Below are 27,630 nucleotides of genomic sequence, written 5' to 3'. Positions count from 1 at the left end.
AAAGACACACGACACACACATACACACACACACACACAAAACAAAAACAAGTTACCATAACTGTTTCATCAATTCATTAAACTTTATCATTCTGCAAAGTTTAACACTCTCTATTAGGAAAGTTACTAATATTACACACAATTACTCTGAAGATGTTTGGACATCAAAGTGGGGAAAATGTTACAGGGAATCCAAGATGCAGCCCTAATGGAGATGCCCAAAACTGAGAAGTCCACAATGGATTAATGAAACTGGATTTGGATAAAAATGGGATTTAATCTTCCCACCTCGTGCAAAATTCAAAGAGAGAGACTCTTGTTTTATAGGGCTGATGTCCATTTTCAGAAAGTAAGATTTAATTTCCTTGGTACAAATGAAAAGGCAGAGCTTGGTAGGGTCTCACACCAGCGGCATAAGTTTTCCAATACACATAGTTCTCAACATGGGAGTTTGCCCACTACAGTTGTATGCTGTGATGGTCAGAATGTAGGTCAGTCACATGACTAATCCAATGTTATAACATTTTTCGCAACCAATGGTTAAACAAACTGATTTTCAGCAAAAACTCTCACAAATGTGACCTTAGAATGCTGCAAACTGTAAGTGTGGCTGTGTTGTTGGGCACCTGAAATTTAGTCATGTGACCCTGGAGGGGCCCCCACTGTCGGAACTTCAGATCCAGGCCGTAACTCTCCATTTTCAGGTCTGTTGTGAATTCAAATGATTGCTAAGTGATTAGACATAAATCAAGGACTTTCTATACTCCGTAAGGAATCTGTGCTGCCCACCAGTATCGCAGAAGTCTTGCATTATAGCATAATCAAGTGGTACAAGAAACCATATATATATATAATCCTGACAGGAACGTAAGATTGTTATTCAGGGCCTGGCCTCAAGTAAGCCTGATCCTGATTTGAGTGAACCCACAAATGGGTGTGTGTTAAGGCAGACTGAAGCCATTTGGGATCCCCAAACCCAAATGGAAAACTGGTACCTTGAGGTCCGTATCCTTGTTGCCAGGTAGGTGGGGGCTGTCCTGCCCAGCCATTGGCAGCACTTGGCATGATCCGGCTTCCCCACTGGCTGGTGCCTGTTGGCCCTGGAGTCTGGCTCTTACTATCCCGAGGTTCGGCCCGCTTCACCTCCACCTAAACAAAGGGGACAAATGTTCAGACCTAGGGGACAGAAAGGCAGCTTGCCCCCCTTTTACCCATCACACACACCCTTATCTTTAACACTTAAAAAACTTTATCTTAGCATGATATGACTTATTGCTAAGTACTTAAAAGTATTGCAAGCTTATATTTTAAGGCTGCTAATTTAATCAATGTTTCTCAGGTACAATGGATAACAAAGAGTAAGCCATTCTTAAACTTCACACACAGTGCTAGGATAAATTATGCCTATTCGTGATTTCTCTTCTGTTTTGTTACTTTCTTCCTCATTTTAAAGCAGCAGTACCATCTCCTCAGTGGGCTTTCACTCTCCGTACGTAAGTCTTGATAGTAAGATAGGCCAAAAACGGTTGTTATAAACAAGGGTGAAGAGAACATAATGGAGGAGGTACTAAGGCTTTAGCCAGGCCTTGGGGAGGGATTGTTCTGGACAATGTTGAATAAAGAAGTTAAATTGATAGCTAAGATCTATCACAATTAAACTGCTGTTCAGTTTTGGTCATACCTGAGAAACACACATTGTATTCATTTTGTCTGTTGGTTTCAAATCCTTTTTATCTTAAAGATTTGTTTTATTATTATTATTATTATTATTATTTAAAAGTCTAATGGAAGATAGAGACTTACCTTCCCCAGGCTAACGCTTAAAGAACCTCAATTAACTCAAACAATGTCAGAAGGAATGGATGTGATAAGAGAACCTTACATTACATCTAACAAAAAAAGTAAACAAACATGCAGGTAATAAAAAATGGACAGTTGAGTCAATAAGAAGCAAAACCTTCATACTGTGTTCAGTCATGGAAAAAAAACATTCTTTGCAAAGAAGGGGAGGAAAGACCAAAAGGAAGGCACCCCTGTGCGGTGGGGCCTTAAAAAAATGGGCTTGGCCTATGTGAAGTAAAACGACTTCCCTGCTGAATGCAAAGGTCCTGAAGAATTGTCTGGGGTTAATCCAAACACACTCAGCAAAGCTAATTGCAGGATTTAATGGGAGGAATTTAGCTTTGCATCAATGAGTGAACCTGAAAACAGAGCAGGCTTAAGAGTCCTGGTTCTCTCTAGCTACATTTCAAGCATTTTTTACTTTCAAAGAATTTAGGTAAATGGGCACAGGACCTTCCTTAAAGCTAAGTGGGCCTTATTGTGGGGAGACAATCAAGAATCCATCCCATTCTCTTGTGAATTAACCTGGTGCACGAATGGCAGAATTAAAATAAATCCACGTCTAGTGTTCTAGACTGTGCTTCTATGCCAGTGGTTCTCAATCTTTTTAATGCTGCGACCCCAACCGGTCGTAAGTCGAGGACTAAACCGGTTGTAAGTCGAGGACTAAACCGGTCGTAAGTCGAGGACTAAACCGGTCATAAGTCGAGGACTACCCAACCGGTTGTAAGTCGAGGACTTTCCCTGCCCGGGAGCACCGCACATGCGTGGTTCCGCCCCCTGAGCTGGCCGAGGCGTAGCTGGCAAGCGGCAGAGACGGAGCAGGCCGACCACCAGCTGGCCCAGCCCAAGGGAGGTAATGCACCCGCCGGAAAAGGGGGAAAAATGGCGGACAAAAAAATGGCGGACAGCCTTGCTTGGTGACCCCCATGAAATGGTCGATCGACCCCAAATGGGGTCCCGACCCACAGGTTGAGAACCACTGTTCTATGCTGAGCAGATCAATCCTGCCTTCAAATGCCCTGAATCGTCCCATGGTTTAATATTCTAAAAACAACTTGGTTACCATCTGTATAAGAAGGCGGGGCAGGGTACTGGCTTTCACGAGTTTTCAACTTACAACAGTTCACTTAGTGACTGTTCAAAATTACAACAGCACTGGAAAAAAAGTGACTTTGGGCCGTTTTTCACATTTACAACTGTTGCAGCATCCCCTGTGGTCACGTGATCAAAATTCAGACACTTGGTAACTGACTCATATGATGGTTGCACTGCCCCGGGGTCATGTGATCAGCATTTGCGACCCTCTGACAAACAGAGGGAAAACCAGATTCACTTAACAAGCGTATTACTAATTTAGCAGTTGCGGTGATTCACTTAACAACTGTGACAAGAAAGATTGTAAAATAGGGCAAAATTCACTTAACTGTCTTGCTTAGCAACTGTCTTGCTTAGCAATTGTGGTTGTTAAGTCGACGACTACCTGGCTTATTATTTTTAAAAAATTTCCCAGTAAGATTTTAGGACATTTGAAGTCCTGCAGTTTCCCCAATAATGTTTTGGGACTGAGGAAAATAGGGTGGGATTTCTCAAGAAGTCAGCAATTTGCATTTCGCTAGCCAACAAAAACCTTGACATCTGAACTTTATTTTGCTTTGTTTAGCATTCTTAAATGTCTGTCCCTGTGCCTTTGGTCTGGTCCACTTGAGATTTTGTCTCCAGTTTGTAAGGATGCTTCTCCAAGAGGGACCACGAAGGATGCTACTTTTGAAACCGGTCCAGGAGGCCCTGGAAGTTTGCCTGAGCTGCTCTGACATTTTGAAGAGTTGCTCTACTGCAGAGGTCCCAAACCTTTTGGGCAGCAGGGACCGGTGCCATGGAGAAAGGTTTTTCCTACGGACCAGAGGGCGGTGGTGGTTTTGAATATTGCCTGCATCCCGAGGATGGAGCTTTGCTTGTTTGTGCGGCCCGCTTGCTGACATGCTGCAGACCGGTGCCGGTCCACGGACCGGGGGTTGGGGACCCCTGCTCTACTGGCTTCACCGGACCAGTGTTAGCAACTCCTGGATTTAATTAGCACCAAACCAAAGAAGTAGTAGTTCCAGGTCTTGCTTAGGAATAAACTTCACTAATTGTTTAAATGGCATTGATTGCTCATGCATTAGCGAGCATATCCTAGAACAGGGCTTTTCAACCTTTTCACCCATTGTACCACTTTTAGGATATGGCAATATCCGAGTACCACCAGTCGCCTAGCAAGGTGTCAAAAACTTGATGACCACAAAAAAAGGAAAAAAGTGATAAAGTACAGGTAGTCCTCAACTTACAACAGTTCGCTTAGTGACTCTTCGAAGTTACAGTGGCACTGAAAAAAGTGCCCCCCAAGGCACAGCCGAGCAAGACATCTGCCTGCTCGCTCTTTCTCCTGTCCGAGGTTTTCATTGTTGTGAGCATTTCTGTTGAGGATTGGCAGCAGGGGTGGGGTGGGGGGGTGTTTGGTTTTTATTCCCTCCGTCTGCTGGGTAGTTGCAGCAGGTTTTGGTCACTTCACATGACCCTGGGACACTGTGACCATCATAAATATGAATCAGCTGCCAAGCATCTGAATATAAATCACAAGACCCTGGAGAGGCTGCAACATTCCAGCTGATTGGCGCTTCTTCTGGGCTCAGAAGCACCAGGATCAGCGGCAAGCTCCAGCTGGAGCCTGGTGCTGTTCCTGGTGCTTCCACTGAGCCCTGACAGCCCTGCAGCTCCAGCCATCTCTCGCTCAGGCTTGTGCGGTGCTGCCACCGGTTCAGCTCATTCTCCTCCCCCGCTACCACTTTTCTAGGATGGTCGCGTACCACCTGCTAGGTGCCAATGTACCACAGGTGGTACCCGTACCACTGGTTGAAAAGCCCTGTCCTAGAATACGCTTCCAGGGTCCAGAAAAATTTAATGGGTTCTGACAAGAAATAATTTAAACTTGAAAAAAGAAAATCATCCAATAGCTGTAAAACACAAACCAGAATGCATCAAGAGGATAGGATACCCTGTTTTTCAATAAGGAAATATTTTCGGAAAAGCTATTCCAGTTGAAGGCTTTGTTGTTTTGGTGACACAATCCAGCAAAACGGCAAGCGCTTCATATATTTGTCACTACAACCTATGTGCTGCTGCTTCATTTCTGGAGGCTTTGAGCGGCTTATAATTTATGTTTGGTATAAGAGCCTTCCATGTTCCCTTTTCAGCGAGACTTTTCCTACAAAGCTCAAAGCTGCAGCCTGTACGTCTTAAGTTACTCTTCCTCTGGCTTGGTTCCTAAAACGAAGCCATGCTCAAAGGCGAGTTCCTTAAATCAGAGTGAGATGGCAGAAACCTTTTCACCCGTCAAACCTCTTAGGAGTGCTGACAACACAGTATGAAGATAACAACAATCAAAAGGTCACTTAACTGTATTGTGGTTAAAAAGTACTATTAAAAGAATATGTGGATTCATTTCAAAGCCCCACAGTAAGTGACCCATTTTTTTTTTTAAATTTCAACCATTCCTTCACGATGCTTCTGTCAGTTGGTTGCTTAAGTTTAGTCCCCCTTCCTCTTCCCCACCCCAGAATCCCTCCACCCCCAAGTTTGAATGTGAAGACAAAGAACACACATCTGAAGGAATAGTAATGGGAAGCTGAGCCTTTGGCAACGTAGAGATTTCACTGCCGTTTCAAACAGAAAATAAAAAGTTGACTTCCATTCCCTTTTTTTGTACTCTGTGGTTTTCAAGGTACAAAATACGTGTGAACAGTAATGACGGTACAACTTAGAATTTAGACAAGCAAACGCAACGGCCTCCAACATATTAGGACTCCAAAACTAGTGCATTCTGTAACTCAATAAAGTGCTCTTACCTATTATTAAAGTAAAAGTTTACAGACACATAGCTTTTCTCCACGTCAATTTATTCGAAGTGTTTGCCTCAAACAGACAAAGCATGTCTGTTTTTCAGTATTTCCTTCCTATTCTGTACTTGGGAATGAAGAATATGTAACTGTAAGCCCTGCGTGGTATGAGGGGTCTTTCATGCTCTCCGAGCTTGGCTGTTTTCTTGCAGACGTTTCATTGCCCAAAGTAGGTAACGTCATCAGTGCTGGCACTGATGAGGTTACCTAGTTTGGGCAATGAAACGTCTGCAAGAAAACAACCAAGCTCAGAGAGCACCAAAGACCCCCTCATTTCAATACTGAGCTACAAATATTCTCCTTTATTGGCATTGCATGGTATGATAAGCCAGCTGGGTCAGATCAAATGAGGTAATTTCAATTCAATAAGCCATTTAGCTGCATATTTGGCTTCTGTTCTCTCTCACACACAGCTTGATATCGACCCTGAAAGTCCCGTGTGAAGATGCAAGAGAGAAACGAATGAGTAGATAGACGTTTCTTTTTCTGACCCATAAACCCTGGTTTATTGGATTAAGTTCATGATGCCTGAACTCAAATATTAGCTTTTATGGAAGTTGGTCTGCCATGATTCTTCTTAAACAAAACATTCCAAAAGAATCTATAGGCAGCTGAAGCACACACAATGAAGTAGCTTATAAAATGGGTTTCTGAATGTGGTTTTACCCAAATTATTATTATTTTTTTTAATCCCCTCTACTCTGCCACCCAGTTTCCATTCGCCAGCCAAATTGCTAGTTGCCTCAAGACTCAGCTTTGTCTTAAGGTAAAATAAAACTACAACTACACACTTTTTTGCCCATGATGTCGTGAAAATGCATGTTGACAGCCTGGTCCACTGATTGTTCGTCCTCGAAAGTAATAAATCCAAAACCTAGCCAACGACGAAGAGTGAATCAAGGTAGCAGGGTGTTGTGACACAAAACAGGATGATGAACAGTATTAGGGGCGGACCAAGGGTTCAAACCAGGGCTTCAGGTGGGCTTGGGCTGTGGGGAGCTCAGTGCTAGCTTGCAATTACCAGACCATCTTGGATCAGGGGAATAAAGTGGCTAGCTCAGCACTCCGTGCAAAATTTACTGAGGCAGAAAACATGGCTTAGTGCCCACAAACACCCCCCCTTTTTTTTTACCCTACTAACAAATGCTGGAGAGAAAAAAATCCAACTTAGTTCTGTGCAGAACACCTGCCTCGAGTTACTAAGGCCAAGTCAATTCATAAAACCTCCATTTACACGATATTCATAATAATTTTGTTTAAATGCCATCTGGCAAATTTGGAAAGCCACTGAGCAATAGCATAAAAGTGAAAAAAAGAGAGGATGGTCCTGGGCAAAAACATTTTGGGACAGGTTGTCTTATCGGTTCCCTCCCTCCCTCCCTCCTCCCCGAAACCTGAGATTTCCCCCTTGGTTTCATTTTGCTTTGCAGCTAGTCTGACAGCAGCCATTTATTGCTCTAAAGCGTTCAACAGAAAAACAGATACAGTCTCTGTAACAGTTAGTGTCTCTCTAAGCTTATCCAACGTGGTTGGGTAAGCTCGCAGAGCCTTATTGTAGAGATTTATACTTAATAAGACACAAAGATACAGGCCAAGATCGGGTCGCAGCAGGTCAAAATTCTGCTGCCAGCAACAAGAGCAAGACACAAATTAAGAAATAAATGGGATTTGGGGGAGGTGGAGGAGGCAACTTTTAAAGCATCTCCTGCAGGCAAGTGTTTGCATTGTGGCCAAATGGGAGTTGAACCAGTGACGTGTGAGCCTTTTAAAGAGCAAGGAATTGTTTTAAAAGCCAAAATAGAGGAGTCTGGGAGGTATTTTTTTAAAAACTGCAAAAAGGGGCGTTTCTGCATCCCAATGACACACACAATATAAAAGATTTAAATATATTGATTTTAAACATAGAATAGTGTGTTGTTTTCCTGGCTTGGGGTTAGGTGAAAAGAAAAAGGCCTCGGAACCAAACTAAGAAAAAACAGAATTGCAGCAGTAGGAGAGAAAGACACAGCAACGCCTGAAGAATTGGAGCCAGGCTTGATGACTGTGTTTATGGGATGGCCAACAGTAGAGACGGCGCTTGGGTGCTTTGGGCGGAGATGTCATCATAGACAAGTTTGCGAAGTGAAGGGGAACAACCCGGAGAACCAAATAGAGCAAACAGAGGCTGGATGGACATATGGTACACTGCATTGCACTTCATATTCAGAGCGAGGTAAAGAGAGATGCGCTCCTTGAAAATACCTTTAGAAATTGGAAAGAAGAATATTGATGAAATGATCTGAAGATGATAGGATTCTGAACCTGATTGTGAAGATTTAAATACATTAAGAGAGGTGGAGTTGGACTCCGACCAAGAGCAAAATGGGTAAAAAAAAAAAAAGGGGGGGGGGGACACACTGAGAACATGTATGCCTTAATTTCTTTCCTAGAGGTTTTTGTTGATTCTTCATAGCAAAGTCTAGGGCAGGGGTAGGCAACCTTGGCTCTTTGATGACTCGTGGACTTCAACTCCCAGAATTCCTGAGCCAGCCATGCTGAGGGGAAATGGAGAGGTTTCCAAGCTGAGCCATGCTGGCTCAGGAATTCTGGGAGTTGAAGTCCACGAGTCATCAAAGAGCCAAGGTTGCCTACCCCTGGTCTAGGGGGAAAGAGAAAAAGGAACAAAGGCATTTTTTTTCTCACATCCTAAAAACAATCTGTTCCCAAGATTAGAGTCCAAGAAGCATATAGCATCCTTCAAATTGTTGCGAGACCCAAATAGGCAAAGTCATGCCAACCAGATGTTTTGGTCGTTAAGAACCTAAATGTTTGATCACAACTTGCTATCTTGGTAACAGCATAGGGGAATTCTAACTGGAGGGCACCAGGTTGCCTGTCCCTGCCATAATCAGCCAGGTACTTCAATGGAGAGTATTCTCTGCCTCTTTTCAATTCGGTCCAACTGTCCAATGATGACATTGTCCAATGATGTCCATCTGGTTCCTCAACAGCTCAGATGAGATGGAGATGATGAGTCCAGTCAATGTATGCATGCTCTTTGAATACCTAGAACCAAGTCGCACATTTCTCTGGGAGAGTAGATTAAAAAAGAGAGAGCGGAATTCTTCAAGATACAAGGTCTGTAAAGCCAACTCCAAGTTGATGTAATTCAAAGGCGATTAGGCTCTTTAGCTTGATTGACAACTGTGCTTAGGCATAATTAAATTTCTTTTAACTACGGCATATGCAATTCTCATACTGATTAAAAAAATCTTCAATATGCTGGGTAAATTATCTATATTCTCTCTAGTAACACAATTAACCTGGCTATTTTTTCAGCTTGATTATTCAGATTTTGGAAACAAAATCTCATGTAAAGACATATTAAATGTCAGGTTCATAAAAATGATTTATGAGGGTGACAATGCTGTATTCCAGGGCTAGAGAGCCATTCTTATTTTGAGATAACTTTATTGCTTCAAGCAACTTAGCTGTTCACCAACAGGTTTTGCAACCAGACTTAGTGCAACCCAATTGGGAAGGTTACTAGTCTTGGAGAAGAATTGTGTTTTAAACATTACAGCTCGGACTTGAAACCACTGGCTGATTTCGCTATGAACAAAGCATAATTAAAAGCAAGAGGGCATGTAAGATTCAGACAACTGTTAAAAAAAATACAAGAAACATAGGATCTTTTAAAAATAGGCTTAAGAGTTTTACTTGGAAATAAAGAAGTTCTCCTAGCAATTTTAAAGGCAGCCTTTGTGGGTTATCATGGTGCCAAATATATTCCTTTTTACTGGCCTGCTGTCTGATTTTGCTGATCACACTTATTCAAAGGAGAAGAGGCATAAGACTGTAATGGGAACAGTAAGTACAGGTAAAAGCAGGTACTGTAAGCTACGTGCTCAAAAGAGTTTGCTTGTACCTGGAATGTAAGATTCAACTACTGAATTGTAGATGAACATTGAAGAACTAGCTGAACACTGAACAAAGTGAGCCAAGTTGCAAAGGCAGCGTTTTAGTAGCCCTGCCCCTCTTTGGCAATCCTCAAGAGGTTACAATATTGTGCCCACACGGAGAGCTGCTGTCAAGTGGACCAATTTCCTCCAGCTCAAAGTCTTTTGGAGGGGCAGCATATTTGGCAGCATAGGCTTGCAGCTTAGAAAAGGGAAAGAACTGAAGATTAGACAGCAGGAGTTTTATAAAGGACTTTATAGGCCAATTAAAAGTATTTCTGTGATAGTATGTGGGCAGGTCAAGAGTTTCAGGGCCATCCATCAGAAATGCGTTAGGTTTACATTTTATTTACTGAGAATATGGGGTGGACTGATGCAAAATATAACAAGATCCTTTGCTCATGTGCCTTGCTTCCAAGATTCCTATGTCGGGGTTTTGTTTTGTTTTTGCAATGAGGGAACAAAATGACGGACCGGATAGGCAGAATTCCTATAGTCGATTTCTTCTACTAGCTTAAGCATGTAAGTACACACAGAGGTATGTACATAAAGATGCTGCTCTTTGCTGTGTCGGTGAATTTTTCTGTTGAAATAGTGCAAAGCTGTCACAAAACAAATTAGAGCAACTGCCCCTCGTAGCTCCTCCCACACCACATAGTAAAAACTTTTATTTACACTCCATTAAAGACAAAGCCCGGTCCCTCCTCCGTTTGTGGAAATGGCCTGTACCTCTGTGATAATCTATCACCTAGAGAGAAGAAATCTAAAGAGATATTAATCAAAAATCAGTTTACAGAGAGAGAGAAAAGAGAAGGAAAGAAAGAACTTAATGTTTACTGTACTTTTACTATGAAACACTTATATATGTCACTAAAGGTGTGTCTAAATTAAAGATAAAACTAATACTTAACACTTAATAAATATGAAGTGAAGAATTTATATATTATATATATATATATATATTTCTTTAAATAACAGAAACAAGAAGGAGAAGTGGAAAGTCCAGATGGCAAACTATTTTCCAGCATGTTTCACATGCTATTGTGTGGTTGAAATGCAACTCACACTGATGTTTTAAAAGTATTGCTTCTAAAAAAAAAAAAAAAAAAATACTGAAAGGTGACTGGTGCGATGAACAGCTGGGGAACACAACGGCCACTTTCTGCTGGGACCAAAAACGAATTAGGTTAAGTGGCTCAGGTCTGCCAAACTGAGGGAGTTGCTTTTTCCAACATACAAGCGGCATCATAAAATTAAAAGTTGCCACATTTATTCCCATCCACAGAATGTTTCAAGCAACAAATGGCTTTTGGCTCCAAATTTCAGCTGTAGCCACTTAAAGAAAAGAAAATGTGAGAAATGTAGCAAGCATAACAACATCTGTTCCAGTCTGGCACCTCACAACAATTCCTGTCCTAAAACCAAAAAATAGGCCCTTGGTTCTAATGGTGCCTACTTTTAAAGGTGGAAAAATCAAAGGTATCCAGTTACTCCGTCTCATGGCTTTGCGCTCACTTATTTGAAAGGAGCCGATCAATACAGGTGCCATGCCTTTGTTAAGGAAAACACCTTTTCAGACTGGTATAAGTGAACAACATGGCAATGTGGTATCTGACTTCAAAAAACATAATACAGGATGAAATAGCATGAAAAGCCTCTGTGAAAGTCTGCTCAGTGAAATACAATTCCTGAGGCAGCTTGCAAAAGACATATATACATATATGAGCACACATGTCCATACATATATATGTGGATGTTGTGTAAGTTTGCCATCTGACACAGGAAGAGGATAAAGAAATTTCAAAGGTTAACTAGATTCTTCTTTACCTCGGGGTCGCTGTTTCTCTGCGTCATAAATCATTACCACTTCGGTAACCTGAAAAAGATTAAAAAAAGGAAAATTCTACTAATGATTTTATTAGAGGAATCTAATTTTATCAGACGGACCTTTATCAGCAGGATGAAGCAAAATAAAAAATATATATAATTGAACCTTTCCTGTGGGACCCTTGGTGCTCTCCGAGTTTGTTTCCTTGCAGACGTTTCATGACCAAACTAGGTGACATCATCAGCGCTGATGCAGGGCAGTGCAGCGCTGATGATGTCACCTAGTTTGGTCACGAAATGTCTGCAGGAAAATAACCAAGCTCTGAAGACCCCAAGGTTCAACCCTAAGCTATAAATATTATCTTCTATCATGAACTTTTGCTATGTGGATAAACCTCCACCAATCAGGCTCCTTTCTTCAAATGGGGCTTTGATATGGAGGAACTTTTCAGAGCTTGCTTCCTTGTGTATTAACAAAACACAATACAGATTGCCCAGCCTGGCTACTTTGGTCGTCCCTTATCAAGTGAGGGAAAAGTACCTTGGCTTCAGAGGAACTCCTGCCAATATAGGTCAAAGCCACAAATACGTAGCAGTATTGTGGGTATATTAAGAAGACTTTGATTGGCGAAACCCACAATCTTCCCACTGCTGCCTCCAAACATAGTATACTAGCACTGGAGCTGCCATTATAATTTCTTCCCAACAGGAAGAAAATCGAAAGGAAACAAACTTCTTCCAGCATATGTCTTACAGACTGAGGCCAGTCCCCTTGCATTTGAATCTTCTCACTTTAACAGTAGGAGTATGCAGCCATTACTATTATTACTGGCACTGAATAATTATGAACAATCAGTAATTTAAATACCAACAGGACAAGGCAAGGCCCCTCTTGAGAATCCGGGACATAATCTACTACTCTGAGCCCTTTGAAAGCGTCCGACAGATGTGGCCATGGTTAATTGTGCTGAAGCAGCAGAAAAACATCTTATTAAAAAAGGAAGAAAAGCAGGTAGCTCTGGGGAATGAGGACTGGTGCCTTAACCAGACGAACAAACAAGGAACACCGGGTACAGTATACTTTACAATATGTCTTTGTAATTATTTTAAACAGGTAATTCAACTCCCTAAGGTGACAGAGCCTGCTAGCCTAAGTAGCTGTCACGCAATAACTATCTTTACTCACCTTTGATTTGCTCATGTATTCAAGAGGCAATTTAGAGACTGCTACAGTGTGATGGAGGGCAGGAAAAAAAATACAGAGCTCCTGATTAGACTTCCTCCTACCTCGAGACAGCATGCTTCCCTCAACTTTCATCCCCATTTCCCAAGCAGCCCCTTTCTTTCTTTCTTTCACACCCTATAAAAGAAGCTGAACAATGTGTGAAAGAGCCATCACTGTGTCCCAACTTTATACTTGAGTTTTATCTGTGGTTCTTTAAATCAGAAAAAGAGGTAGGGTTAATCTGTAAACACTAAGAGGGATACTTTCCCCCTAATTAGAAAGAAAACAAAGGGCTTCAGTAGAAAATGAATACACCAATCTCAGATAAAAAGAAGTCAGTCAAGTCTCTGCATTTCAACCAGTATCTGCTACAGCAAGAGGACTTCTCATATATAGAGGCTCTTTTGTTGAGCACCAAGAAGCTACTTTACACCAGGGGAGGCTGGGCCTATGCTGCTGGAAGAACAGCAGAGCAAAAGATCATTGGAAAGAAGGGAACATATTGATCATTCAAAGGCTTTTAAGGAACATTTGTCCTAAAAGCGGCAAATTTCTCCCAAGGGAGGCCTTTTCGACCCAAAGGACAACTACATAATGAAAAGGAATATGCGGGGTGAGTTTTTAGTGTTAATTTGAAGACTGTTTAGTTGCCTAGGTTCAAATTACCAAATGGAAATCCTATTGTGAATTAATTCCCTTTGGGGGCCTATCCAATTATGCCTTGACAACTGTCCTCTCCCAAAAGGAATGTCAAGTTTCTGATCCAGCTGGTCAAAATAGTCAAGTTATAAACACCTCTTGATCCCCTTTTATTTGTACTTTTCTGTGAGTTCAAGACAATTTACCTAAGGTCTACCCTAATTTTACATCTACCGTGCTTGCCTGAAAATAAGACCGGGGCTTATAGTAATTTTTGCTCCAAAAGACGCATTAGGGCTTATTTTCCGGTTAGGTCTTATTTTCGGAGAAATACGGTACTAAATGCATCTGTTTGGCTGACAATCTTAACTGGGGCTTCTTTTTGGGGTGGGGCTTATACGATGAGCATCCTGAAAAATCATACCAGGGCTTCTTTTCCGGTTGGGTCTTATTTTCGGGGAAACGTGGTAGTACCAATTACTGTACTTTGTGTGAAGCGGGTTAGGCAGAGAAAGAAAATAAATGGATTGAAGTTATTCCAGAAGTTCCACAATCAAGTGCATGTTTGAATCTAGGTCTCTCCAAGCTCAGCACCCTAACCACTATACTACACTGGCTGATTCTCAGTCATTCAGGTCATGACTGTCCCAAAGGTGCTTTTTCAAAAGACAACTGAAGCATCCAAGAAGCTTCTTCAGTTCTGACTGTTCTGACTTCTTCAGTCAGAACTGAAGAAGCTTCTTGGATGAGAAGTAAAATGTCTTCAAAGAAAGCAAAGAAAGTCCAGTTGCCTTTTGAAAAAGCACTTTTGGTACACGGGCTGCTTTATTTTGCAAACTGTTGAAAGCGCTTAGACGTATCACATAAAGCTTAGTGAAATAACTCTGCCAGGGTTCTCTAGAACAGAGGTCCCCAACCCTTTGGGTACTAGGGAGCGGTTCCATGGAGAAAGATTTTTCCACGGAGCGGAGAGTGCGTAGTTTTGAGTGCTGCCTGCATCCCACGGATGGGGCTTTGCTTGTTCGTGAGGCCCGGTTGCTGGCATGCCACGGCTCGGTACCGGTCCACGGACCAGGGGTTGTGGACCCCTGCTCTAGAAAGTGTTCATAAGCTTAACCCCTCTTAAAAGTAGTTAAGCTTACTACAAATAAAAATAAGTATAGTTCCAGGTTGGCAAGATGTAAATGGTCCTTTTGCCATATAACCTATTTTAAAGTACAGCTACATGAGACAGCTGTATTTACCCACTATATGACACTAGTCCTCTTCCATATGTACTGGCTCCCTGTTTATTTTCAAGAAAGTTATCCAATAAACCTACACTGCTAATTTCTTTCACATTACCTTTTTAAAAATGTACCAGTAATATTGTACAGCAAGAGTTTAGGAACAAGTTCTGCATTTTAGACTGCATATGTAATTCCAAAGAGGGGAAATTTTAGTGCTTCTCTTTTTGGGAGAGAGTTAATCTGGAGATTTTATCAACTCAAATTATGAAAATAAAAGTATTTCTTAAAGAGGAAATAGAAAACATAGTGACAGCCCTAGTTTCATCAAACATTTTTCTCTGTCAGTCATATAAAAATTTAGTTCTCTAAAATGCTGATAAAAATTTAGTTCTCTAAAATGCTGGCGTACTTGCTATTCTGGACTTCACTGCTGACATGCCCTAACAGTAGCTTCACACTGTGGAATAAGCCATGCTTGAACTACAGTTTAACATGACGTCATGAATAGGATGCGATTACCATGGTTCAGACATGTTAAGCAAAATATAATAAGCCACCTAATGGCTGACAATGGCGTAGTGTGCAAACCAGGCCTCTCATTAAGTGAAGCTTTTTGATAAGAAGTCAAGCTATAGAAAATTTTACAGTGCATGTACTGGTAATCTTTTTATCTTTACTTGCCATCATGGTTTTGATAGGCTTTGTTGATTTAATAGAATCCTATAATGAAAGCTAATAGGCATAATTCAGCAGAAATAGTAGATTAGCACTGGGGGACTGGAGTGGAGAAGTAAGACAGCATTTAGAGATTGTGACTCCTCTCATACTATTTTATATTGACATATAAAACCTGGTTTCCTTCAGAGTTTTGGACTGTATCCCGCACCATTCCCAGAGGTTATTGCCAATTATGATGGATTACGGGAACTACGGCCCATAATATTTTAAGGTATTTAGACTAGAAAAGGCTGCTGCATAACAAGGATCTTACAAATAAAATGATAAATTGCATTTGTTTATGTAATGAAGTATGTTTACTTACCTATTTTGGGAAGAGGAGAAAGAAAACTAAAGGGAAGGGGTGAGCTCAGGAGGAAAGTAATATAACCCAGTGCCAAGTGTGTGAATATTTAATGAAAACTGAACTATGTTGCCAAAGAGGCAATGAAAAAGTTGTCTGGGGTGGGAGGTCTTAGTTGGTATTTTGTTAGTCCGTCCTGCTTATGCAAAAAAGCCTGAAACCCTGAGTATTAACACCCAGGACCAAGAATAGACTATCATACTATAATACAATACAATACAATTCAATAGGCAACATCGCCTTATATTCCTATTATAAATTCCTAATCTACTATCTTTCAAATAGGCTGACATTAAAACATCCGCCATCCCTAAACACTAGGGCAGGGGTATCAAACTCAATTTCATTGATGGCCACATCAGCATTGCAGTTGCCCTTGGGGGGCCAGATGGGTGTGGTCAGGGTGGGTGCAGCCTATTGGGTGGGCGTGTATGGAGTGGGTGTGGCCTACTGGGTGGGCATGGCCAGCTCTACATCGTTCGCGTCAAGGGTGCCTGTGGGGGCCTGGGCAGGAGTGGGACAGATCTGAGGGTCTCTGGCAGAAGGGGGTGGGATCGGGGCAAGTGCCAAGGCATGGTCCATTTCTTCACTCCTCACAAAGGGTGACACCTCCCCAGCATGCACCCAGGGGGCGGGGTCAATGCAGCAGGGACTGATTCCTCACTGTTTCTAGATGGCCTTGTGGAGCTAAGACTGAATGTGTTTCAGCATAGATGGCCACCACAAAATTGTACATTGGCTCCCGGCCGGCCTGGGCCAGGGCCAAGGCAGAAGGAGCCGTTTCCTCACTGTTTCCAGGATGGCTTCACGGGCCGCATGAAACCACTTTGTGGGCCGGCCTTGTGTTTGACATGTCTGCACTAGGGTATTGGGAGCCAAACTTGGCTCAAATGTCAAAATCAAATCATATGAAAACAAAACAAATGATCTGCAAATGATCCAAGGCAACAATTGCAAATTTTATCAAATTTTATCAATTTTATTATTATGTAAACAGAAGGTTGCCAAGTCCCTTACTAAAGGCTTCAGACTGTTACTTAAGATATGGTTTACCCACCAATTCTCCCCTCAACGAAATATTATTTCTGCAGCAAAATCACTGTTGAAATGATACGAGAGTAAAACATGTAACAAAGCTTTCTAATGTTGCAAAATCAAAAAAGTTTATACTGCCAAATTACATGGTGTCCAGTTAATAAAAATGCCAGAAGAAGAGATTAAAAACATAAGCTCAGAAACATTCAAACAGAATAAGTTAAAATGAAGGCTTTCATAACATAAGAAGTATCATTTTTTTAAAAAATGAACATCAACCAGCCAGTCTTATTTAACTTATTTATCCCACCAAATGAAAAAAAGTAATATTTTAAAGAATTAGAAGGTGAAGGACAACACCCCTTCATGAAATAATGTATTCCATCACAGTAACTCACCACTCCAAACTTCTTGAAGTATTCCCTGAGCTCCGTTTCGCCACAGTTGTGAGGGATCCCACCAACAAAAATTTTATGAGACTTGCTATCACTCCTGGATCCTTTCTACCAACAGAAAAGGGAGGGTTGTATTGAAACAAGGATTTCTCCATCAATATATATACAGTATATATGTATTATTTATTTCCTGACATATGGAAGTTGGCAAGAATATTTCATCTCATGCTGGTGGAGCTGACAGCTCTAAAAAAAATTTAAAGTAAACTGATTGATCGATTGACTGCATAAACAAATAAATTGAAGTGTAAAAGTGTTAAGTGTTACTTGCTTACCCCTCAAGGTTTCTGAACTGAAAATAACCACATGCAATACATACAACAAACAAAGGCAGGGAAGGAAAGAACTCCGCTATAATCGCTTATGCACAGGAAAGCAAGAGTCACAGAAAAGACTAGGAAAAGGCTGACGAAAAGAAAGGGAAAAGCAGGGATTCGTAGGGCAAGAGGACCTCAGTGCTGTAAAAACAACGGCAACACAACTGGGAGAAGAAAAGAAGATTAAAACCAATGAGCTAAAGGAGAATTAAGGGAGGCAAGAAGTATGATTCAGGATGGCTTTGAACTTTGAGGTGGGTGGCAAATAAAATAAATAAATAAAAAAAAAATGATTTAAGTGAGAACATTTAGATAAACGCCTACAGTTGGCTTACCCTGCCTTACTTAACTGAGTTACACAACTCTTCATGACATGGACCCAGCCTAACTGAAAAGTGAATTCTCTCACAGATCCTCTTGCTCTTCTGAGGATATCATCTACTTTACAAAACTTTTTTTTTTTTTTAGCAAACTAGTATTAGTGGCAACTTCTATTATGGATTGGTAGATCAAAGGGAAGCCCAACAGGTTACATAACCTAAAAGCAGTCGGCAGGAAGTTTAAGAAATTTTTATTCAAGAATTTATTTATTATTTTGGTTAATGCCTTTCCTGGTCTGTAATATTAATATTAATAAAAATAATAATGATGATGATAAAGTTGGAAGGGACCTTGGAGGTCATCTAGTCCAACCCCCTGCTCAGGCAGGAAACCCTATACCATTTCGGACAAATGGCTGTCCAGTCTCTTCTTAAAAACTTCCAGTGTTGGAGCATTCACCGCTTCTGGAGGCAGGTTGTTCCACTGGTTAATTGTTCTAACTGTCAGGAAGTTTCTCCTTAGTTCCAGGTTGCTTCTCTCCTTGATTAGTTTCCATCCGTTGCTTCTCGTCCTGCCTTCAGGCGCTTTGGAGAATAGCTTGACTCCCTCTTCTTTGTGGCAGCCCCTTTGTGGCTGCCCCTGAGATATTGGAACACTGCTATCATGTCCCCCCTCGTCCTTCTCTTCGTTAAACTAGACATACCCAATTCCAGCAACCGTTCCTTATATGTTTTAGCCTCCAGTTGTAAAAAAAAAATAGTAACTGCTGATCCAACTGTAGTTTCCTGGGTGTTTTCTAGTTGTGTTTTGAGCAAGTTTAGAGTAATTTCTAAATGGGAGATTTCACGCCTACCAAGCTTCTTGGTCATAGAGACAAAAACACCACATTTCAATGAAGACACCAAGAAGAGGAATAATATGAAGCGATGTGAAGACACTTCCTTACCCATCCTTCCTTTGGTCGTGTTCTCTCAGGCTGCATTCCTCGAGGTGTACAGGGTTTGGGATCAATCTGTCAAATGAGAGCACAAGTGAAGAGGGCTTGCTGGTTACCAGCATTTGAGAAAATAAGCTAGCGTATGATAATAATTCCTGCCACCTCATTTTCAAGATGGTGGAATAAAATTACATATTTAGACACTCATATGATGGAATAATGGAAAGAACATGGATCAACAGAGATAGAGGCATGTGCAACCCAGCAAAGCTATATTCTCCTAAAGAAAACTAGAGAACTATGAGACAAAAAAGAACACTGAATTAAAGGAAGGCTTTACTAAAAAAAATAATTTGTTAAAATGTCACCTCGGAAAGGTCACATGCCAGAGAAAATTAGGAAAAACCAGAGGTGACCAAGTAGAGATGAAATTATAAACCGAAAGAAATACTTTCTCTTTTTACAAGCTATTGTGCCTTAAATGGTATATGTCAATGCAGTACACAATCACTGTTAAAGTTTAGTAACATTGATTGATCCAAACTCTACAATCATATTTACTTTGATGATGGCTAACTCGGGAATTTAGAATGTTGCAGTAACTCCCAAAATAAGGGAAAAAAGGACAATAATTGTGGTAATAAAGAAGTGACTTCTTATATACACATTAAATCAATTTATATGAACGCCCAACTGGTGAAAGCAATTCTGGACACCAATAGCACATTAAGACAATAAAAATAATGTTAGCAAAGAATAAAAACCTACAGTGGTCGCTAAAGATAAACTCAAATAAAACTATCAACAAAAAAGCTCTCCATCTAATGTCCAGGACCTGGGAGCAGATTATATTCAAATAATAGGGCCAGCATATAAAATAAAGCTGACTCTCCAGTACAGTCAGGATTCAGCAAAGACATTATCACTTCAAAGGCATGATTTAATTATATTCATTTTAAGAGTCAATTGACACTCAGTTGTATTCCTGCACGCAAGTGGAAAAACTTACATTTCGGCCATCTAACGTATGGGGTCTGCTGGCCAGGACAGTTCCCACACAGTTGGGATCTTTGAACTTGACAAATCCAAATCCGCGTGACTGATTTGTAGTCTTATCTTTCATTATTACACAGTCGACAACTTCCCCATACTGGGAAAAATAGCTACGAAGGGTTTCTGTTAAAGGAAAACATACTTTGTTGAGATTAGTTTGTCAAAAATAGAATAGGGGCCGATATGGAAATAAATGCACTCCAGGAATAAAGATAGTTTGCAATTTTATAGGAGGATATTCTCAGGTACAAGTGAAGACATACTTCTGGGGATGCAAAATACAGTATGGGGCCCTCCAGTGCTTCTTTTGTAGTTCCAGAGCCCTCCAAGTGTTGGAACAAATATTCGGCTCTTTCTTCTCCCACTCCTCATTTTGTAAGCTAAAAACACTTTTGCAAATTTCAACCTTCCTGTCAGGCATCATTCAAAGTATGGTGTTCAACACACTGCAATAAGCCTAGAACAACTTGAGTCAGTCACAGTTATAAGCCCCTTCTTTAGGACAAGGAAAGCAATGTATAAAATAGTATTACCTTGAAATGGGTTTCCAACCATTCGGGGCTGAGAGGTAGCGGAGCTCTGTTCAGAACAAACTAACAAGGTCAACTGAAGGGGGATGTGATGGTGGTGGTCAATGGGCCAATATACACAAGCACGATTTTAATGATCTAGGCCAGGGAGAATTCTGAAGATTCCTATTTGAGCCCTAGGATGACCAGCCTACCTATAGCTTCTTTCTGTACCTTAGGGAATGGATTGTTGGGGTTGTGCCATTCAAAAAGAAACCACAAAAAACTTAAAACAAGTCCTTGGAATTATGTAAACTGCAGTCCTGCCTTTTAAGTCAGATGTTCAATCTAGGAGGCAGATTAATTTACCTTGTGTGGTGCTCCAATCTAGGCCTCCTACAAATAGTTTCCTGAAATTCAAAGAATAAGTTAGTTAATTATTTCCCATTCCAAACATAAACGATTCTCAACAGCAAAGCACTTTCAGTACTCATTATCCCAAAAGGCTGCCTGAGTAGTTTGTAACAATCAGCAGGATGGTAACTGTTGCTCTTAGATTAAATGGCTTTTCTGTTGTGATGCTTGCCCTCTGGAATAATATCTCCCCAGAGATTCATTCGGCTTTCACCTTAATGATGTTTCAAAACTCTTTGAGAACCTGAGTGTTTTCCCAGGCAGTCACCAAATCTTTATAGTGTTTTTTTTTGGGGTGTGTGTGTTTGTTTTGCTGTTTATTTTTTTATTGTTCTTGCTTTTAAAATGTAAATCACCCAGAGCCATTTGGAGTTAGGCAGCCCCTAAATTACAAACAAACAAGCAAGCAAAATTTCTAAAGAAAAAGCTAACAAAGAAAAAAAAAGGCAGTAGGGAAACAAAACAATGTGGGCGCCTGTTCTAAAAGTTACTACGGTATGATTAAAGAAAAGCAGTATTAATTTATATACTTGACAGATCCTGAAGTCATTGGCAAGGGAAACTTTCTTCTCTACTTTTATTTATATCATGAAGCATTTTTTAAAAATATGGCAAGCCAGTAAACAAGCATGGAATTACTGTAGCCAACATCTGCTGTAAGATTTCATTGAGAAAATATAACATACATGAAATAGTGCATTTTGAGTTAACAGACATTAAAAATAATTCACTCTGAGTTAAGACAGTTTTATTCCCATTTCACAGTTTCCCTCCCCCCCCCAAAGAAAGGTAGTAATATGTCATTTCAATCAAAAAGCTCTCAGCAAGGCTGAAGTTTGATCTCTTACTAACACTGTCAATGAATGTTTTGGAAAACCATTTCGGCAAATTAAATGTTTTCCTGTAAGTGTTTCATAAAGCATCTGAGCCTTGGGATTTGAACCATATCCAGAAAATTGTCCAGTAACTTGTCATTTACCAGCAAACTACTTGCATGTTTATCTTTGGATTTCTTAAATACTGAGGGAAGATTCCACACTTTTTGTGGCATATTTTGCATATTTTCAAAAACTCAACCTGCTGCTCTCTCTTCATGTTTCTTTTGTAATTTCTTCTACCCTCATGGGATGGAATGAGGAGAACTGTCGTTCTGGAGGGCCCCAGATGGTGGGAGTCAGTTCTTTACATATTCTATTGCATTAAAACCTTAGTTGCACAGTAACACAACAGTGTAACTTGAACACTGCTGACATATGATCACGGTAACACAAAAGCTGTGACTCAGTATGGTTGCTATATCAATGGAACAATTACAGCCAATTAAAACAGCAGCCGTTCACTACATCAACAACACACCATAGGGGGCAATTATCCTCTTATGCAATTTCCTTCTCTGCCACCCTGTTGGAAATGCATTCTTCATTTTCCTAGCTAGCGTTTTCGTAAATATACAAAATTTTATGTACTATGCTGTGAAGCAAAGCATCTTCAGTAAGAACATTACACTTTGCTTCAAATCTGAAAGTTCTGCCAAACTATTTCAAATGAGCCCTGGCTTAAGTTGAAATAAAAACCGAAACTATGTTGGTTGTTCAGAAAAGGTAAAATCTAGAGGGGTCCCAGAGTGATTTTAAGGTTCAAGCACGGCAAAGTTGATATACACTGTCCTCTCCTCCTGCCTCCAGTTTGTCCACCCACCCCATCCTCCCAGAATCTTCCCTCTTCTGATAACCCAGCACAGCATCTCTGCCCACAATTTTGCCTCAGGTCCCCATTCCCACCCCCCTGCTGATCCCTTACCTGCCCCTGCTGCCTGTTCCCTTCCCTCTCTTTTAGTAACTCCTCCTTATGGAAGGAGAAATTACTTGTATGGATAGTCCTCAACTTCTGACCACAATTGAGCCCAACATTTCTGTTGTTAAGCGAGAGAGTGGTTAAATTCGTCTTGCCCCATTTTATGACCTTTCTTGCCTCAGTTGTTAAGTGAATTACTGCAGTTGTTAAGTTAATATCATGGTTGTTAGGTGAATCTGGCTTCTCCATTGACCTTGCCTGTCAGGAGGTCGCAAAAGGTGACCAAAGAATCCCGGGACACTGTAACCATTATAAATATGAGCCAGTTGCCAAGCATCTGTCTTTTGATCACGTGACCAGGGGGATACTGCAACGGTTCTGTGAAAATCGGTACTGTTGTAACTTCAAACAGTCACTAAACGAACTGTTGTAAGTTGAGGATTTTACCTGTACTGATTTTAAATTAGACTCCAAGAAAACTCTGGAAACTAAAGGGATGCAACATTGCTCAATAGTAGTAACTGTGAGAGGGATCTCGGAGTCCTAGTGGACAATCACCTAAATATGAGCCAGCCGTGTGCTGCAGCTGCCAAAAAGGCCAACACAGTGCTGGGCTGCATTAACAGAGGGATAGAATCAAGATCACGTGAAATATTAATACCACTTTACAATGCCTTGGTAAGGCCACACTTGGAATACTGCATCCAGTTTTCGTCACCACGATGTAAAAAAGATGTTGTGACTGTAGAAAGAGTACAGAGAAGAGCAACAAAGATGATTAGGGGACTGGAGGCTAAAACATATAAGGAACGGCTGCTGGAATTGGGTATGTCTAGTTTAACGAAGAGAAGGACGAGGGGGGACATGATAGCAGTGTTCCAGTATCTCAGGGGCTGCCCCAAAGAAGAGGGAGTCAAGCTATTCTCCAAAGCGCCTGAAGGCAGGACAAGAAGCAACGGATGGAAACTGATCAAGGAGAGAAGCAACCTAGAACTAAGGAGAAACTTCCTGACAGTTAGAACAATTAACCAGTGGAACAACCTGCCTCCAGAAGCGGTGAATGCTCCAACACTGGAGGTTTTTAAGAAGAGACTGGACGGCCATTTGTCCGAAATGGTATAGGGTTTCCTGCCTGAGCAGGGGGTTGGACTAGATGACCTCCAAGGTCCCTTCCAACTTTACTACTACTACTACTACTACTACTACTACTACTACTACTACTACTACTACTACTACTACTATTATAACATGTCATACTTAATCAAATGGGATCCATCTTATTCACTCCCTGAAAATATTGACAGGTTTCCAGAGGAATCAGGAGAACTTCTTACTTACTAATTTTGCCTGATAGCAGCTGATTAAAGCTGCTAAAGGAAGACATGAGCCCTACTGACCAAGTTCACAAAACCTTTACAATGGGAATGGCTATGGAGATTCCCAAGTCATCCAGGTCATGGTTGTCCCACAGGTGCTTTTTCAAAAGGCAACTGGACTTTCTTTGTTTTTCTCTGAAGACATTTTGCTTCTCATCCAAGAAGCTTTTTCGGTTCTGAACTGAAACTGAAGAAGCTTCTTGGATGAGAAGCAGCCTTCTTCCAGGAAAAACAAAGAAAGTCCAGTTGCCTTTTGAAAAAGCACCTCTGGGATTTACAATGGGAAGTTCAGGATAGCAAGCCCAATCCTGTTCACTGCAGAAATCCAAAGTATCAAATGGCAGGCAGATGGTTTCTAGCCTCTGCTTCAACGTGTCCTGTAAAGTAAGCTCACCAACACAATTAATAATCTTGGTGTTGGTTCCACTCTCAGAACATAACACACTGAATGTTAGAAAAAAAACACCAATCTTTCCATCTGTTTTCTTGTAATTTATGACTATTACAGGTAGTCCTTGACTTACAAAAGTTCACTTAGCAATCGGTCAAAGTTACAACAGCACTGAAAAAACATACGGCTTATGTCTCTTTTTCAAACTTGCAGCTGTTGCAGCGTCCCCAGAGTCATGTGATCAAAATTCAGACGCTTGGCAACCGGCATGTGTTGATGACGGTTGCAGTCTCATGGGGGGGGGATTAACGTGATCAGCCTTTGTGACCTTCTGACAAGCAAAGTCAATGGGGAAGCCAGATTCACTTAACAACCATGTTGCTAACTCAACAACTGCAGTGATTCACTTTACAACTATGGTAAGAAATGGGGCAAAACAATTGTTTCGCTTAGCAATTGAAAATTTGGGCTCAATTATAGTTTGTAGGTCAAGGACTACCTGTAATGTAAAGCACACAGATAAACCATATTTACACAGAATTCAAAAGAGGCAATAAAAAACCTAGAAAGAAAATAAAATGACCAGAACACATCCCCTTCCAGCAGCTACTGCTCAGGTAAGCAAGATCAACACCAGACAACAATCAGACAGAATGAAGGAAACCACACCTCCAACAAAACTGGTACAACAAGCAGCTACCCTATTTCCTCCAAAATAAGACCCCTCTTATATTTTTTTTTTGGGGTCTCCAAAACAGGCACCAGGTCTTATTTTCAGGGGATGTCTTACCCGCCTTCCTCTGATAGCAAAATGGAAGCCAGGGGGCGCCGTGTGCATCAATCCTGAGCTCGTTTCTCGGCTGCAGAGGCTTTTCTGGAAGGCCTTTGACAGCAAAATGGAGGCTGGGGGCGAGAGGCAGCGAGCGGCGGGAGAAGAAGTGGAGCCGGCAAGGCAGGTGTCAAGGGCATAGGAGGCCTGGCTGCAACTATCCTAAGGTAAGTGGGTGCAGGGTGCGTGGGGCAGCTCCACCCCCCCCAAGCTTATTTTTTACCCGTGCGCCTCGTCTCACCTCGTGCAACCAGGTGCAATGGAGTGGGCGGGCTCTTAAGTAGGACTTATTTTGGGGGGGTAGGGCTTATATTGGGTGCACGCGTAAAAATCAAGCCAGGGCTTATTTTCAGGGTGTCTTATTTTCGGGAAAACGCGGTATATATAAGCAGGCAGCAAACCCCACACTCAATCCCATTGATGATGTTATCTATTTGAATAATGAAGAGACCACAAGCAAACAACCACGCTTAAAGAGCACTAAGAACTTCACAGTTCATCTCTGAGTTACATCTATTCCTTTCTATGGGAACTTCAGTCTAGTTTTATAAGGAACCATAAACCATTCCTCTCTGGCTCTGGTTTTTAGCGTTGGATCACTTAATAGACAAGTGTCAATATTTAACTAATCTATTAATTTGATTGTGATGGAATGTTTTGTCGAATCCTTTCACAACAGCTGAAACATTATAATCAATCCCTAGTTTGTAGTATGATGCAACACGGTTTCCTAAAGTTCTTGATCCCATTCTGAGATATATGAATAAATGAAACTCGGCTTTTGTTTTCCCAAAAAAGCCTCTCCCATGTAGTCCCATTAATATAATGGCACAACTGGTGAAAGCAAGGCTGAACCCTTTTAAAAAATATATTTTTATCCCTTTATTATTTTTATAAATAACTCAAGGTAGTGAACCTATCTAATATCCTTCCTCTTACTTTCCACAAAACAACCACCCTGTCAGATGAACTCGGCTGAGAGTGAGTGACAGGCCTTATGTCACCTAGCTGGCTTTCATGCCTAAGGCAGGACTAGAACTCACAGTCCTCGTTTCTAGACTGATGCCTCAATTACCAGAACAAATTGGCTCTCATTTTATAATTCAACCAAGTTAAGAGAATTTACTGACTATATAATTTAGGATTTGCCAGCTAGGCTTTGGACATCAAAGATACAATTTTTTTTTCTTGAATGGACAAAGAGGCAATCTATCTCCCTAAATGAAATTGCCTTTCAATTATCTTCCACACCAAAGGGTAGAGCATTAAAAATAAAATCCAAGCAGGAGCCCTCTACCAATGTTTCTGTAATGACCTCTGAAAATATGCTGAAATCCAAGAGTTTAAAGAGGCATTAAGAAACTAATTTAGCTAGGCTGACTGTATTGATTTTAATCAGAAAGCTGGGTGTTGCCTTCCCTTGTGTTTCTTACACTTGCCTTTTCCCAATAAACTCCTTTATATAACTGGAGATTTAGCTTCAATATGTAATAAGCCATTTTTAATTGAAACCTTCCCTCTGTGCAAGTCAGCAGGGTTACACAGCCTTCCTTTGTGCGTCAGAACTGGCAATTGGTTTCTTAAATTCTGAATTTCTCAGCACTGGGGATAAAGATCTTAGACACGTATTTTTACTTAGGACTCAAGGGACAAATCCTTGATAGGTGAGGTAAAAACTTTCTATCTGCACAGATTAGGGAGTGGCAGAAATACTGTCCAATTTGTGGTTGCTTATTATAAGCATTTTATGCTATCAGCTTATAGGTAGCTATCACATACAAAACCCTTCATGCCTAGGAACTGGCTGAGAAGCTGCCTTTCTCCTGTTTCTGCCCATCCCATAAGATCCAACACACCCCGGAGGGTTTGAAAAACCACAATCTTGCTATTCTTCAAATGAGTCTTAAAGACCTGACTTTTCCCACAGGTTTTGGGTTAGATTAGCATCTATGTCCACCTGATCTGAATTATATTTAATATGTTTGTAGTATGAATGTACTCCCTAGCTAGGCTTACCTTTAAAAAAAACCTGGTTTAACCTTTCAGGTTTTGTTATATTAATGTGTATATGGCTCAACTGCAGAGAGCTGTGTAGCTGTGTCCATTTAAAATATAAATAAGCAACGCTTTTACTGAGGAAGCTTCAGAAGCAGGAACGTGCCAGTGAAGTTTTAATATAAACTGCTCCCACTTTATATCAATCAATTATCCACTTCATAAAGGGAACTGAGCCAGAAGAGAAGCTAAGTAGTTCTGCTTCTCTTGTCATTTGTTTTCATAGAGTACTGCCACAGATCACAGATTATATTGATCTAAACTATGGTTTGCATACTACAGTGGCTGGGTAAAACTGTCCTAAGCAAAACAACAGCAACGACAATGATGGCTTTGATATAGTAGCCTTATGGTAACAAAGGAAGAAGTAGTAGACAAGTTTATTTTAAAATTACCACTCCCTCTGAAGGATAAGTTGGATTCTTAAAT

General features: G+C 40.9%; 1 protein-coding gene across 1 annotated transcript in view; it reads right to left on the bottom strand.

The window, feature by feature from the left end:
- Positions 1 to 27,630, bottom strand: part of DAZAP1 (DAZ associated protein 1) — a 62,016-nt gene that overhangs the window by 13,907 nt on the left and 20,479 nt on the right. Inside the window, exons 2-9 of the mRNA XM_015810680.1 lie at positions 20,712 to 20,752; positions 19,790 to 19,956; positions 18,790 to 18,855; positions 17,473 to 17,475; positions 17,149 to 17,253; positions 11,542 to 11,590; positions 6,568 to 6,650; positions 995 to 1,148 (exon numbers count right to left, since the gene is read on the bottom strand). Of these exons, the coding sequence (XP_015666166.1) occupies positions 995 to 1,148; positions 6,568 to 6,650; positions 11,542 to 11,590; positions 17,149 to 17,253; positions 17,473 to 17,475; positions 18,790 to 18,855; positions 19,790 to 19,956; positions 20,712 to 20,752 (668 nt within the window). The remainder of the gene's footprint in view (positions 1 to 994; positions 1,149 to 6,567; positions 6,651 to 11,541; positions 11,591 to 17,148; positions 17,254 to 17,472; positions 17,476 to 18,789; positions 18,856 to 19,789; positions 19,957 to 20,711; positions 20,753 to 27,630) is intronic.

Source organism: Protobothrops mucrosquamatus, unplaced genomic scaffold, assembly GCF_001527695.2.
Source record: "Protobothrops mucrosquamatus isolate PMUCROS unplaced genomic scaffold, P.Mucros_1.0 scaffold14, whole genome shotgun sequence".
Lineage (NCBI taxonomy): Eukaryota > Metazoa > Chordata > Lepidosauria > Squamata > Viperidae > Protobothrops > Protobothrops mucrosquamatus.
This window is presented reverse-complemented; position numbering and strand designations above follow the sequence as displayed.